Genomic DNA, 15,152 nt, shown 5'->3' with positions numbered 1-15,152 from the left:
TGTGCTTTAAGGCAGAAGGCAAAGCAATTCTTTGATAAATTTCTGAACTTAACATTTTCTGGCCAAAAAGAATATATTTCATTATCTTTTTATGTATGTACCGTTGCATTTGGCATTGTTACAGTGCAGAAGCCACAGAATGGACTCAACAGTATTCTGTAAAAGAACTGCAATTTCTCTTAATTTTGAAGGAGGAAAAAGAGATAATGATAATCTAGATACAGTGATAAAGAAACCTAACAAAAAACTGAAGTATACTCTTCCGTGTCTGCATTTTTTCCAAGCACAGTCAACAAAATAAGTCAATATCAAGGAAAACATTTCATTTGCAAACAAGATTCACAGCCATCCACCAAATTGCAGTTTGTTTGGTAAATAGACTCTGGAAAGGTAATCTGATGAAAGAGAAGTTAAAACTTGAATTTCAGCCTTCAGTTTAGATGCTGCCATAATTTCCAGCTAAAAAAAAAAAAAAAAAAAGAAAAAATTAGAGTGTCATGCTGTAACAGCCTGATCCAGGGTTAGGAAATTATTTAAATAAGAATTACATCTGGTGGATGTGTATGAGAACCATAAAGTGCAAAATCCCTGTCACTGAGCTGAGATACATTTCACTTATGTTTGTGTGTTCTCTAGTGTGTACCGCACAGTAACACAAGCAATTTATAAGAGGAGTATAAACAGGAGGAAGAAGGTACACAGTACCTTTTCTTCCTTTTGAACCATTTCACACAATATACGCCTGAATTGAGATACATGCTTTAAAAGCTACAGGCGAGATCAGTGATCTCGTACTGAGTAAGTAACCGCTGTAAGCATTGCCCTCCTTGTAAAGACCTAACACATTCTGTAATATTTAGGAAAGCAGTAAAATCCCCTGTACAGCCTACGGTCATCAGATGACTGAAGGCAGGAAAGCTTAAAAAGCTGCCTGTTCTGGCCTGTGAGCCATAGAGGCCCACTGACTCAGAGAGACGGTGGGCATGGGCTGTCTCAATCTGGCCTCCTTTTAGCGCTGCAAAACTTTACTGGTGCTGCTGCACTAAGAGTTTGTCATCACAGAGAGGAACAGGATTGCAGGATTGTCCTGTGGGGAGTAAGAAATAGGAAACAATAGGTTTATACATACTTCTTTTTTCCACATTGGCTGACAAGCAATGTAAGGTCTCTTTTGTATACTTGCTAACTTCTTTTGATCTTGCTTTGTAAAAGGAATCAGGACATCTTTGCGTATATGTAATCTGAAAAGAAAATAAAGTTGTTACATTTTCTCATATACTTAAAAAACATTTATTCCAACTTATTTCTTTATATTAAGCCAAAATAATATATGCAAAGAATAATGGATTTACATGTCAGTTGTCCTTTTGTGCATTAAGTCAGACTGCATTTCCTGTCTATGAAACAGAAAAATACTTCTGTTTCTTTTGGGGAAATAACTAACCTCTCAAGATCAGATGGAAGGAGACCAAGCCACTTTATAGACGGAACGGTGAGATGATGGGCCTCAAAGGACATTGACTAAAATAAGAAAGGTCAACTATAACATTCAGTGACTTTTAGTTTAAATTATTTGAGATACATGCCTTCCGAGTTCATGGTCAGGTTTTATTACAAAGATAGTTTGGTATTTTCACTCAGAATGGTACAGGAGAAAATAGTGCGACTGAAGTTTACCATATCCCCTTGCTGGAAACCATTGCTTCGCTAAGACATGCACCCTTCAGCCTAAGACAGATTCTAGACTAGTCCAGTTTAGGCTGGTCTAGTCTGAATAGTTTTGTTTTGTTTTCTTACAGTCAGTATGAGTCTGATTGCCAAAAAAATAAAAAAATTAAGCCAGGAGGAGCAATGACAATCAAATCTGGAAATTTCTGATATTTTCTGCTGGAAAGTACCGCATCATATAAAAATAGCCCAAACAAAGGTTCATCTGGTCCAGTATCATGGCTATAGTAAATACCTTACGGAAAAGTAAGAAAACAAATAAGCAATTAATGATACTTCTCAGAATACTCCCCCTGCTCCCAACGGTTTGTGACTCCAACTTTCTGAGCCAGAAGTGGTGGTGGTGGTGTAATACTTGATTTTGTCGGGTTGCTTTTAGAATCCATGAAAACTTTTGTCATCTACAGCACCCTACAGCAAAGTATCACAGTTAAATTACATGTATAAAGGAATACTTCCATTTTTTGTAATTAACTTTCACATATTCTAGTTTCGTTTGTTACACCTGTTGCTCTGTAATTGAACAAAATAAACTTTCAAAGGAACCTGACAATTTAATTTAATCCTGGAAGATGGTGTTTCATCAGGTTTACACACTCCTTTGTAGGAGAGATGAAAGTGTGACAGCTCACCTGAAAACTTGGGAATTCTGTGTCCCCGGATGGCCTTGAGGCGTATGTTATGACATATATTTGAACTCTGACATCATCGATGTCTGGCAGTTTTCTGAAGGTTTTTTGTGTTGGTTTTTTTTTTTAAACTTTGGATGTTATTTCTCCATTGCTGTACTGAACAATTCGCCCGCCTGCTCCTGCCCTCTGCCTTTACCTTAGCCTGCCTGCCTTCCATATTGTCTTCCTCTACCTCATCTTTTAGCAGTGTAATATAATAATGCCTTCTTGTTCCCTTTGCCTCATCGTCCATAATGTTCCACACTAACACATCTATCCATAAGTGAATTTTCACCCCAAAACAAAATCTTTACCAACATAACATGATTTTGTGGAGAGTCACCCATCTCACAAGTTATATATCCTCCTCCTCCCAAGGTCCCTCCAGCCTTCATTTCTCTTCTAAGGCAGAAACAAAGCAAAATGGAGAACGCTTTTCTGTTTGGACTTCCTGAAAACTGCCTGTGCAGCAGGGAAAAACTGAAATATAGTTAAATGAAACACCTCTCATTGTTATCCAGCTTCTTTTTGTTGCAGGAAGAAGCCATTTCTGCAGATACACAAGGCCTAAAAAACGTGTCTTTGTGTGGAAACAAACTGATAAAATGGCAGTAACCATTCCCACAAAGGCTGTAACTTTTCATACATTCCATCTTCAAGGCTAGGCTACAAAACAATATATTTGAAGTGGGAAAATTGTACTCACCACAGATCCATATTTGTAGATGCACATTATTTCTACACCTAGGTTGCAGAATACCAAATGTCAGGTGTCTGTTTATCTGCACACTGGGCATGTTTAAGAAGACTGCATTAAAAATTCAATTTTATGGCATAACAGTTATGGCTTTATGATTAGTGTGGTTCTTTATGCTTTACAATTATTTTTAGAGTATGTCAAAATAATCAGAATTTGAGCATAATGTGTCGTCACCTTTATATAGTTAAATGTTTCACGCTGTCTGTGCATAGTTCTTTCAAAACCAAGGATAATCAGCTCTTTTACACATTGTCCAACATCTATCACAAAAAGCGTCTTTCTTTGTCCTGTGTAATCTGTATCTCTTAATACTATTGCTTTGAGCAGCTGCTTCTCATTTTGCAGTAATCTTCCTAATTTCACGTGGTATCACTGTAGATACATAAGAGATTTTCTGCATTTTGTGTATGTGAATTCAGATTCTGAATTCAAACAAAGGCATACGCACTCACATACACAGAATCCTTCATGAAATAAGGGAAATTTCAGACCTGCCGCTGATGTAACAGAATAGGACATCCAGAATGTGATGGACTTGTTTTAGGATTAACTTTATTCCTGCTGGCATCAGACTTGTAGTTTCTAGTTTCCACTACTGTAAACTATTGACATGAGTGCTGAATTATTAATATAACTGTATGTGAAATATTTTAAACCCAATAAAAGACTCCAACATACTATTTTCTTCATGTCTATCTGGCCTAAGGTTCATAATGTAGTTAAAAATTTTGCTTTACACCAAACTGAGCAACCTTTACAAAAGTTCCTGTTATTTCCTTTTATTTTACCAAAGGAATGGTATAGCCAAGAGCTGGAATTCTTGACAGAGGAACAGTTTCAGTGGTGTTTAACTCAATAAATCTATAGCTAGGACCTCCTGGGACTTTTAGAACTGGTCAAGTGCCTAACTCCCATTAAAATCAGTGGAATCATGCAATGGATCATAAAATTCCATTATCTGTATCCTCATTTTTAGGCCCACAGGTACTTTCAAAATCTAGCTCTATTCTGAGCTATGAATTCTATAAAATATTTTTTTCTTTTTTAGGTACAAGGTAAGATTCTTAGTAATATCTGAAAGCACAACAAATTATCACAGAGGGTAAGGGTATATTCAATGGGGTGGTAAAGCCAGCACTGATGTTTCAGTTAAACTCCTTCCACACTCCTAGATATATTCTGCATAAATTAGGAACCTTCTGATTGTGTTGGATCTGTATGCTCTGAACACCTTCCCACAAAAGTGAGAAAAAAACATTCTAAATGAATTTTGCTTCCCTTCTATGTTATTGAACCTCTACAGATTTACCGTGCGGATCTGCATCCATAAGGGTGAAAATAGGAATTTGGAAAGTATCCCACAGCTTTCTGACCAAAAGTCGTGTATTAAGATCTGGTACACCTCTTCCCTAAGGAAATAAAATAAAAGGAGACAGTTTTAAATTAATTAAAACAGCATCTGGCTACATATGTGTTTACATTTGTCATTTGAAAGCAAGCAAACAAACAAAATGCTGGCAGAAATATTCCTCCAGCAGCTATTTTGCAGGGAAAGTTCTATGCTCCTATTTTGGCTCTGTGAGGAAGGAAGCAGGAATGGTCTGGGGAGCAGGACAGCAGATGTCCTGGGTTACGGGCACTGTAGAAGTATCATACGTTCCTCTATTTAAGGAGTTAATTTGTAATTCTGGGAGTTGATGTACAGCTGTACCCTGGTATCTGTATAAGCTGGTCTAAGAAGGCCACATTTTTCTTTTCAAAAATACTTATGGCACTAATAAAACAACATAAAACAAGTTCTTGCTATGACTGACTATAACTGGACAGTATGCGGCATAGTATAAAGGCTTCTCTCTCTTAGGTATGGGGATATGTTTTTTCCTCATTGTGGGCCAGATTTGTCCCAGAACATGTAGGTATGCATATTCCATTTACACATTCCTATTAATTCTCCAGGCTCCATAGCAATTTCAGTACAATCCAAAATCCAACCAATTCTGTTTCATTTGGGTTTGCTAAATCTAGGATCCTGAAGGACGAAAGGTTACTCAACAGTTAATGTTTTCTGAGACTGAGTGGAGCAGCTATTTTGCAGCAGCACATGAAGTTGATAAACTACCGAGATCTAAGGAGATGTTTGGAGGAAATAAGTCTTTAGAATGTGCATTTTGTATTTCTATGAGGATAATAAAATTAAAAAAATACAGTCAGACATGTTTCATATTAATTTCATTACGGTCTTTTGACCAAGTTGGAGCACCACTACAATGCTAAAGTATTATTTAAATTCTTACGTCTATCTAGACGATATGAAATGTAAGATGTGTACCGTAATCATTATACATGGGGACAATTTATTGCAGAAGTCATCATCCAGGAGTCTCTGAAAAGTTGCATCTTTTTCTACAATTAACATAAATTTGGCATGTGAGATTAAATCTTTTCTGTTAAGGCTAGCTGCATGTAAAATGATCCATCACACCAATCAATTAAAACTAAATGCTCTAAAATACCTGTTCTGGAGCCAAAAGCAGTGTTCATTACTCAATTTCAGAGCCAGCAAGCAAAGAAAAAATTACCAGAACATTGTTTAACTTGGAATATTCTTTGCTTTTACTTTATTTTTTCAGTCTACAGCAAGAGTTCTTGCTCAAAGGATACTTTTAATTCCTTGAACATTAGATGGCACAGTGACTGCCTAAAACAACAAAAACGAGATTAATCATTTTAAATAGAGAAAATGATATATTTTAAAATAACAACGTTAGGTAATGAAGGACACAATTACATCCTGAAACAAGCATTCATCTTCTATATACAAGATCAGTCTTGACATTTTCACCTCTTTATAAGTGTATTCAACCATTCATATCCTGCTCTATTGTATGGTTGTGTAGAGGTCCTCCTGTTATAACAAGATGCTTTTCAAAAGTGTTTGTGCTACTGTCACAGAAGATTGTTCATCAAATGGGCATTACAGAGATAACAATGTCTTAATTAATTATTTATCTGTCTTAGCCAGAAAAAAAAGTCAGCTTGGTGTGAAGATTGCAAATTTAATACAGGCTTAAAACATTTAAGTATCCTTTTTGAAGACCATTAAATCCTTTCTTTTATTAACCTCTAACCTGATTTTACAATGATTTTGGAGCAGCAATCTTAAGACCTAGTAATGTTTACTTTACATCTCATATTAGGATTGGCTCAATCTGGCAAGCATATGGATGAGAAAACAGGAACTAGAGGAAGAACTTGGCAAAAGAGCATTTTACTTTTACTTCTGACTGCTAAATCACCTCTAGTGCCAGGGTGGAACAACTCAACAAATAAAAATATTAAGAGCTGTAGAAGAGCATTAACAACAGGGGCCTTTATGCGCCGCCTCAAAACAAAGTACAGTAGGCAGCTAAGGTTATATTTCCATTTTGAATTTACTGACTTAGGCTTACAAGGAACACATTTTCCAGGAAATCATGACAACAGTCGGCAAGTCTGAGTTCTGTTCCTGCTTTCATATTCTGCACAGCTATAGGAAATCTTTTAGGACTAGATTAGTTGAATCTCATCTCCTCAAACCACTTTGGCTCTCGACTCTTATGAAACCATGGTTATAAAGTTCTCTTTAGCTCAGTGCCACCTTTGATAAAATTAATTGACAATACAAGCCCTTCTAATGTCCGTAATTCCTGTATAAGTGATAATCTTGAGACCAAACAGCCTGATATGATATATCTTTGGTTATACAGTGCTGGGCAAATGAAGAACATATCAACTCTTATGCTGATGGAGTATCATCATTAAACTTCTGTAAATGAGAATAAAATTTGGGTCCAGCAAGAGATTTCTTTGTCTAAGTTTAGAGGCTCCGTTCAGTCTTTCATTTGTGCTGTTGCTACTAGAGGAGTCTGCCCAGTGTTGTCGAAGCAGCTCACTGAGAACCATCTAAGTATGTTAACTCAGGCTGTAAGGCTTTTTTTCTTACTCTGCCAGAAATTAATCTATTGTGACAGAAACAAAGTATATTCAGAGTGTTCAGGATTCTTTGATTCAGAGCACTTACTTGACAGAATATTGTAATATAATGCCTAAGATACACAATATATACCCCTTTCTCTGCAAGGCTCCCACCATAGAAGGTAGTGCTAAAAACCACATACAAAGGTTATATTCCTGATGACTATAGAGCTGAGCTTCAGAACTGCAATACAGTTGAGCAAAACTTTTTATCTCTCTTTTTTCACCCAGGTTGTATTGTCTCAATTTGCTGCAAGCACAGGTTTGTATAATAAATGTATACAGTAACCTGAGCTACAAGAAATGAAGGATATCATGCAAAGGTAGATGCTATGAATTACCATTACTGTTTTATAATACATACTGTTGCACCGCAGGTACAATTCACTTTTGTACCATCTTCCTCAGTGTAACTTAAATTACCAGCAACAAAACCTCTAGTTGTAGACAGCTGAAAAAAACAGTAAGGTGCATACAGTAAATTGGAAGTTACATGCTGTTATGTTAGTATATTGCACAGGCAAACCAAGAAACCTCTGAAAAGAATTCTAACTGGCAATAAGCAGTGATCAACTGCCATCAAACTTTTAAACCCTAGGCAATGTTAGTGTCATCACGGATATGAAGGTGTACTTACAACAAATTATGTTAACAACTACATTTATAGATACAAAAGAATTCTTGTGAGGCATGAGATACAAATAAATTTGAAAAGTTGGTATGTCTCTGACTTTACATTTTCATTTAACCCCCAAGTTAGCAAATCATTGGAGTACGAATTGCTAAACAGATGTCTTGCACTCTGAAGTTTAAGCAGTGCCTTCACTAGGTAATAGCAAAAGGCCCTTAGCTGCAGTTTGTCCCAAACTCTTTGGAGCAAGCAAACTCTATGAATTTTCTTTGAAGAAAGAAACCTTTCCAGTGCTATAACAAACCATAATTAGGTTTCATTTGCACAAATGACACTTTTTATTTTAACTACTTATTTCTTACTGATAACTTTTCTTTGTATTTCAGCTTTCAGTTCAATCTATATGATTTGGAAATAATGATAAAAACATTCATAATAAGCCACTTACTATATGTAGACTTCTCCGAGGTATCTTAAGCATGCAAGAAATGTCATTGATTATATTGTCCACAACACTTTGGCTACCAAACAGTAGTGTATCAGAATAATATATATCTCTATCAAGAGAAAATATTGTATTTGTAATTATAATACTGAAACAGCTGTAGGCTCATGAGAATTTCATAGAGGGCATAGATAAACAAATCAACCTAAAGCATTTTACATACAGGAATCCATTATCCTACAGGTTTGCATCCTACAGGATGGTTTTCACAATAACACTCTTAAAATACAACTTTATTTGAAATTACAGAAATGTAGTATGTTACCTTTTCGTTGCATAAGTATTGCTCTGCACCATCTTATAGATCATAGATAATATTTTGAGCATCAGAGCTGAAAAGATACATTTTACAAAATATGTTATCCATTTTCAGAAATGCATATACAATAACTTGTCTTTATATTGACACATATTTGTGTCCCATAAAATAAAAATTTGGAACATACGTTTTAATGTGCTATGAAAATACAGAGAAACTGTACTAATTAATAGACTTAATTTCTAGCCGAATTAGAAAAAAAATGAGGGAATTAAGTGAGGGAATGTATGCCCTGCTGTCCAGGCCAAGAAATTAAATGCCTGAGTTAGAAATTAGTATGTTGTCCATATTCCAAGATTCCTTTACTAGATAGCTTCTTGAAGAGGGTGATGTTTTACATGAGGACCTTTTGAAAAATCCCTTTGAAGAATCCCTTTTGAAAAATCCCAGCTGATATTCATTCAGGGAGGGTAGAAACTGCAAGAATGCTGTATTAATTTCACTGTCACTCACTATAATTTAATAGAGAAAACCTGAAGGCCTGCTCATAATATCAGGCTATGTTAGCCATGCATTTCTATATCACAATGCATAACTGTTTGATTGTTTGTTTGTTTGTATTTCTTTTTATGAAGCTTTGAACTAAAATACAAGAAGAAAGAGGAATTCAGCTTTCGGACTTTCTTAACTTACCAAATTTTGGTGCTGATCTAGGGCAGTCACTTCTTATTTGTTTTCTAGTGCAACGTGGTATCATCTGTAGACCTACAGAATCTTTAAACCTGACACGTTGCAAACAAATACAATAAACTGTAAACTTATTGAGTATATGTAAATTGTTCTCTGCAAGGTAATTCAGACTCAGACCCCTTTCCTATAATCCAATATGCTAGTGCTATTTTCAGACTCAGTACAGAAACCATCAGCTTGGGTGGAGTTGGAGTGGCCAAAGGGAAAAGGCAAGCAGCAGTCATCATCTGCCAAAGTGATCCATTCAAAACATTACTGAACTGCCCCCCATCTGATCATTGGCTTCAAAACACCAAAGAGTTTCTCAAGAAGATACTTCAAGACTGAATTTAAGACTAAAATATATAAGTTTCCAGATAAAAATAGAGACAAGAAAAATATTTTATACATGTTTATAACTGTTAATATATAAGCATTAATTATTATTTAGCAAGAAAACAAGGGAATAAATGACAGGAAAAAATGTGAATCATTATTAGAATACAAATCAAGTCTGACTGACTTCCTGACATAGAATGTATGAAAAAGTGTTATTATTTCATATTACAACAATATTATCTAATTTATGCCCTTAAATTGTTATCAGAATAACTCAATCATATTCCATTATTAACTTTTGGAAACAAAAATACAGTCCACCCTAGTCAAACAGTTATTTAATCTAAATGAGGTCCACCATTTCAAACTTCACCATTTCATGTCTGAAGGTGCACACTTCACCAAAAGAATCGGTTATTTCTTAATGATGCTCCATTATTTTACTTAGAATTATTTTAGTGTCTTATGACATGACAGTCCTGTCTTTAAAGCATTGTTTTCCATTTCAAAGTTTTGTACGTACTTTTAGAAAGCATTGTTGGTACGCTTTGGTGGTGGCCATTATTTTATTTAAACCCACATAATGTTTCTAAATTTCTTTCTTTGTCAAAGGTTTTGCTCCATGCATCCTTTGGGTGGCAGAACACACCACGCTGTACATATGTAAAGTGACAGCAGGGTGTAGCATCTGCCTGACAGCTTTAAAGTAACTTTCTTGCCTTTGTGCTGCAACATTTAAAAGACATTTGAGCTTTTCACTTGCATGCTCCCTACATTGTAACTGCACGAAAACAGGGAGGAAAACAGTAATCAAAACTTTGCTGGATTGCTCTCTGAGGTTAAAGACGAAACACTCGTTTCACAAGACAGCAAGCTGAAAGACTTGATCAACGTGGCTCCCACAGATATTTCATAAAGGCAACTGCAAACTACCAATAGATCAATAGATAGGACATCCAGCAATTCTTCCTAGGGTTGCATTTACCCCAGCAGAATAGTTTTCTATAAAAATCTTATTTCCACCAATGGAAAATATATATTTTTTTTAATTTTATTTTCCTGGAAAGATATAGCTGGACGATGGAAACTGATTGTACTGCTTTAGCCCTGGCATTCCCACTGATTGACATCATTCTTAGGTAAATACCTCTTTGGACATCTACAAATGTTTACAAGAAACATTTCAAACATGAAATCATTCTCTCATTCTACTAGTTCCTGCCCAGCAGATTCCAGCTCTGTAGATTAGGTATAAAAAGGCTGCCTAAAAAAGAAAAAAAATGCCCCACAGACTATATTTTCTTCAATTCATATTATATTTTGGCATTCTGGTTTTATTTTTATTTGTCTACTTAATTTTATTTTAATCTTCTTAAACTGTTGTATTGAAAAGGGATATTGGTCACTATTCAATGGAAATGCATATCTGAGATTACATTTCTCCACCTTAAATAACGGCTCATCTTTTTTTTTAATGTGATTGATGAGTCTTATTTTTAACATACTGTGATGTTAACTTGTTTTAATTTGTATGTTCCCCACCACCACCACCACCACCGTGTTCTGATGGCAAATAACATCTCACATTTGTTTTTCTAGCCTGGAATGCCATTTCCCCAAAGATTGCCAAAAATTGCAAAACTTTGTTATAGTATTTTAATTTTACAGACGTCTGAGTGAAACATTTTTGTCAAACTATCAAGACACAAACCATTAAATTCCCTGGAACATATAAGCCTTTCAGTTAACTGATTACCTTCAGGCCCCTCGGATTTTTTGACTGATAGAAATTTATTGTTCTCTTTAAATGAGTATTCCACGAAAGAGTTATGCGTGGAAGCTTTGCTATGCTTTCTCAGCCTCAAATGTTTGTAATGTGTCTACTTACAAGCAGCTCTGCAATCTTATCAATCGAAATATCCTTTAACCCACTGACGTCCAAAGCTATTACAGGGCTTCCTTTATCATTTTGCTTCTGTATTATAGAAAGCAATTAATCTCTCAGTTGCAGGTATTTTCAGTTTAAATGACCTCCTTGGAAAAATACTGTTGCACAAGCAACTTCTGCAAATCACAAAGTGTGTTATAAAGGAAGACAGGTTGCTTTTTCTCTCATCCTCTCTAGACAAGCTGGCATAAGATCTGAAATGTATATTACTATTAGAAACTTGGTTTGCTTTATTGACTGGTAATGAACTAAGAACACAATATGGTGGTAAGAAATACAACAGGAAGAGGTGAGATGCATCTTCTTTGGAGCAAAATGATTACTTTATCACTATCATTTTACGAAATAAGATACCATGAGGAAAAGCAGAGAAAATGAAAAGAGGAAGCACAGAAAGGGCATTGGAGGATAAAATTGTTAATTGCTTCCAGCCCAAACCAGATTTTTTTCACTCTAACACGACTTATCATTTCTGGTTTCTACTGCTACCAGAAAATGATTGTTTACAGGACCTCCCTTTCCTTTCTAACCCCTGTTACAGTAGTTTCACATTTCCCTTTATGCTATGGTCTGCTGTTACTTAATACATGATGCCTGTTCATGCAGAGTGGTTGCTAAGCATTACTTTTTATTTGTCCATTACTTTTTAAGAAGTCAAATTATTTATTGATTCTAATACTTATAGAACTATGTATGATTAACTTTTCTGGAACTTACATAATCAAATTTATAATCATGGCATTTATATTAATGTAAGACAGGACTTTATAATATATAATGCTTACCCTATGTTCCTCCAATCTGATCTGTTAGCCAGTGTGAGAACAGGTGCTTTTTTTTGGGCCAAGCTCTTAAGTACATCTTGAATAACATTTTCTATTGCTTCAAGAACTTCAGAACTGAAACGAAGAAAATTAATGATACAGTTCATATGATAAAATCTAGTTCTACTTTGAGTTTTGATCATCTATCCCCACTCCTACAAAAATAATGTAATCCAAAACTGCTTCAAGGATGTATTTGTTTCCAAAAAACTGGAGGAACTCTTTTGGTTTTTAATTTTGTTTTGTTCATTTTCCCTAAAATCTTTGACTTTCCATTCCTGATGCATGACTGCGGACACAATTAAAAGTACATTTCTATTCAATCCTGAAACCATCAAATTTTTCACCAGCTGAACTTTTAGACCAACTGGCTGGTTTGTAACTAATGATTAATGTTTTACTATAAATGATGTAATATTGTCTTTGGCTATGATTTGGGTTAAGTTGTTTTTAAATGCTGTAAATTTAAAAAATGTTCAAGAGTACAAATACTTCCTGTTGTACCATTGCATGTTAACCTTTTGATCTGCTGCCCTGAACAAACTGTTAAGGGCTTTAATTATATGAAGGCTTAGTCTCAACAGATGCACTGTGAAAAGAATAAAATCTATATGTTTCACCTAAAAAGACAAAGTAACCTTGCAGAAGATTCCTTGCAGCAAAACCATAGGCTGGTTTGAGTGTTATGACAAATGCTTTTATTTTCATAAGAAGCAATCTGACTCCAATTTAAAATTACAGGTGTACTACTATACACTATCATAAGCTTATGTAGGAATTAAAAGAATAGACAAAACTTATTTTAGCTCAAATTTTTATCAGCAAAGTCCAATTTTGTCATTAAGTAATATACTAAGAAAAGATGAGTCAATACCAGTGCACACCACACAAATGAATTACCCCCATGTTAAAAAATCAGCAAGAATGATTTTTTAAAACCTAGCTATGAGTCTCCTTAAACAATAATGAAGTGTCATTAAACCTCTCTTCTATCAGCTGAATATGTTTCTTCCATTGTGTAGCTCAACTTCCACTTACTCCTCATTCTGCTGAAACGAGATTCGTTTTTTTGAAAGCAATTTCTGGAAAGTATTAACCTTTTATTTAAAAATGTTATTTGTAATAGTATCTGTATAAAAAAACCCTACTAGTATTACTAACATTTTTGTCCAATAACATTAAACATTTCAACAAACACAATACAAGATTTTTTTTCTGGTTTTCAGATGAATAAACTTGGACACAGAGAGACTAATGCCTTTCCAAAGGTGAAACAGTGAAGCATTTGCAGTATTGATAATATAAGAAGACATGCAGCCAATATAAAAATTCATTTTCTACTGTATAATACCTTCATAACCAAATCCAAGATTCCCTAACTTTCAGGTTCACAGTCTCTTCCTCCTAATTAAAATCCTACATCTCACTGCCATACCCAAAGAATAAATTCTATTAAGCACAGAGGAAATGGTTGGCCGGTGAGCTAAATGTGTAATGCAGCAAGTGGTAAGACTGAAATAGGTAAGCAAAGCTGACTATGGTGCAGACCTCCAACAAAATAAAAGTTAGAGTGCCAAAGATGACAGAACTATGTGTGGGCTGATGGATGAAAGAATAGATAGGTAGACAGGAAATCTAAACCATGTCATTGCTTTGATATTCATAAATATGTTACTTATTCATTTCGTTTTGTCCAATGTAACTGTCTTAATATTCCAGATGTACTTCAAAGTTTGCTGCAGAATTTGGAAGTCCAGGTTTCTGTTCCAATCCCAATTTCCCAATTTATTGGCCCACAGAAGTTGTAAATGTGGCAAAATAGGAGGTAGAGGACAGCAATTCTCTGTATACCCCCCGCTGATATTCTGTCTCCTTTTGCAGAGATTAACTGGATTTTAATAAGAAAACATACAATACTGGGCAAGTATGCCTACTTAAAATTCACTCTGGTTTAGTTAACAGCGAAATTTGAGCACAGAAGGGGTAGGCACTGTGTGTCTCGCAGGGTTTGCCTGATCATTTCCAACACATTGCAGCATGAGTAGATACTTGTTTCTGTATAGCACAAGAAATGATCTTCAACATTAGTAGCACAAAAGATTAGTATTATAGCACCTTTAGCAAGCAAACAATATAACTACACAAGAGAAACAGTTACAAATAAAAATCTGCAATGTAATAAACCAACACACTCCAAACCCCAGAACTGTACGTCGCTAAAGCCGTGCAGTTCTCATAGCCTGCCACGAAGACTAAGAACTCTCCAAGTCATCACTATTATTATTATTATCCTTTTAAAATACTTTTAAGATATGCCCAGTCTCTTCTAGCCTCTGAGGCTGATATACTGTGTATAGAGTCTTTAAAAAAAACACGAGAGTTTTTTGTTACTGAAATTCAGTATGTTTGTTTTGTCATGGTTTTCTGTATTTTTTGTCTGTACCTACAGACTTTTTGGAGAGGTCTGAGGGAACAGAGATGCTGTTTGTAGTGAGACGGCCCCTTCTCCCCTGTGTTTTTGTAGGGAAGTATGTTTTCCACTTTTGCACAATGGCGGACTACCTACTTAAGTGTTACCACAGAAAGGGAGTATGGGTGCTATTTTTCACATCTTTTACCTAGGGATGTGGCTCTCATGACCAGGCTGACTTGTTTCCCTGAAGCTGTCCTTGTTCCCAGCTGGCTCTTCAGTGGTACACACACTGTGGTCTTCCATGAAGGCTGGTGCAGACCAATCCAACTGC

The 15,152-nt window shown here is 35.4% G+C and overlaps 1 protein-coding gene across 1 annotated transcript; it reads right to left on the bottom strand.

The window, feature by feature from the left end:
- Positions 1 to 303: 303 nt before the first annotated feature.
- On the bottom strand, positions 304 to 15,124 carry SPO11 (SPO11 initiator of meiotic double strand breaks; the record flags this gene model as incomplete). The annotated part of the gene is made up of 13 exons (XM_082490869.1): positions 304 to 459; positions 1,130 to 1,241; positions 1,445 to 1,521; positions 3,106 to 3,143; positions 4,469 to 4,568; positions 5,489 to 5,598; positions 5,821 to 5,857; positions 7,538 to 7,624; positions 8,253 to 8,361; positions 8,575 to 8,641; positions 9,262 to 9,350; positions 12,370 to 12,531; positions 15,027 to 15,124. The coding sequence occupies 13 exons, from the start codon at positions 15,122 to 15,124 to the stop codon at positions 340 to 342; spliced, it is 1,206 nt and encodes a 401-aa protein (XP_082346995.1). The 3' UTR covers positions 304 to 339.
- Positions 15,125 to 15,152: the final 28 nt, after the last annotated feature.

This window comes from Vanellus vanellus, assembly GCF_965231255.1.
Source record: "Vanellus vanellus genome assembly, chromosome: 15".
Lineage (NCBI taxonomy): Eukaryota > Metazoa > Chordata > Aves > Charadriiformes > Charadriidae > Vanellus > Vanellus vanellus.
This window is presented reverse-complemented; position numbering and strand designations above follow the sequence as displayed.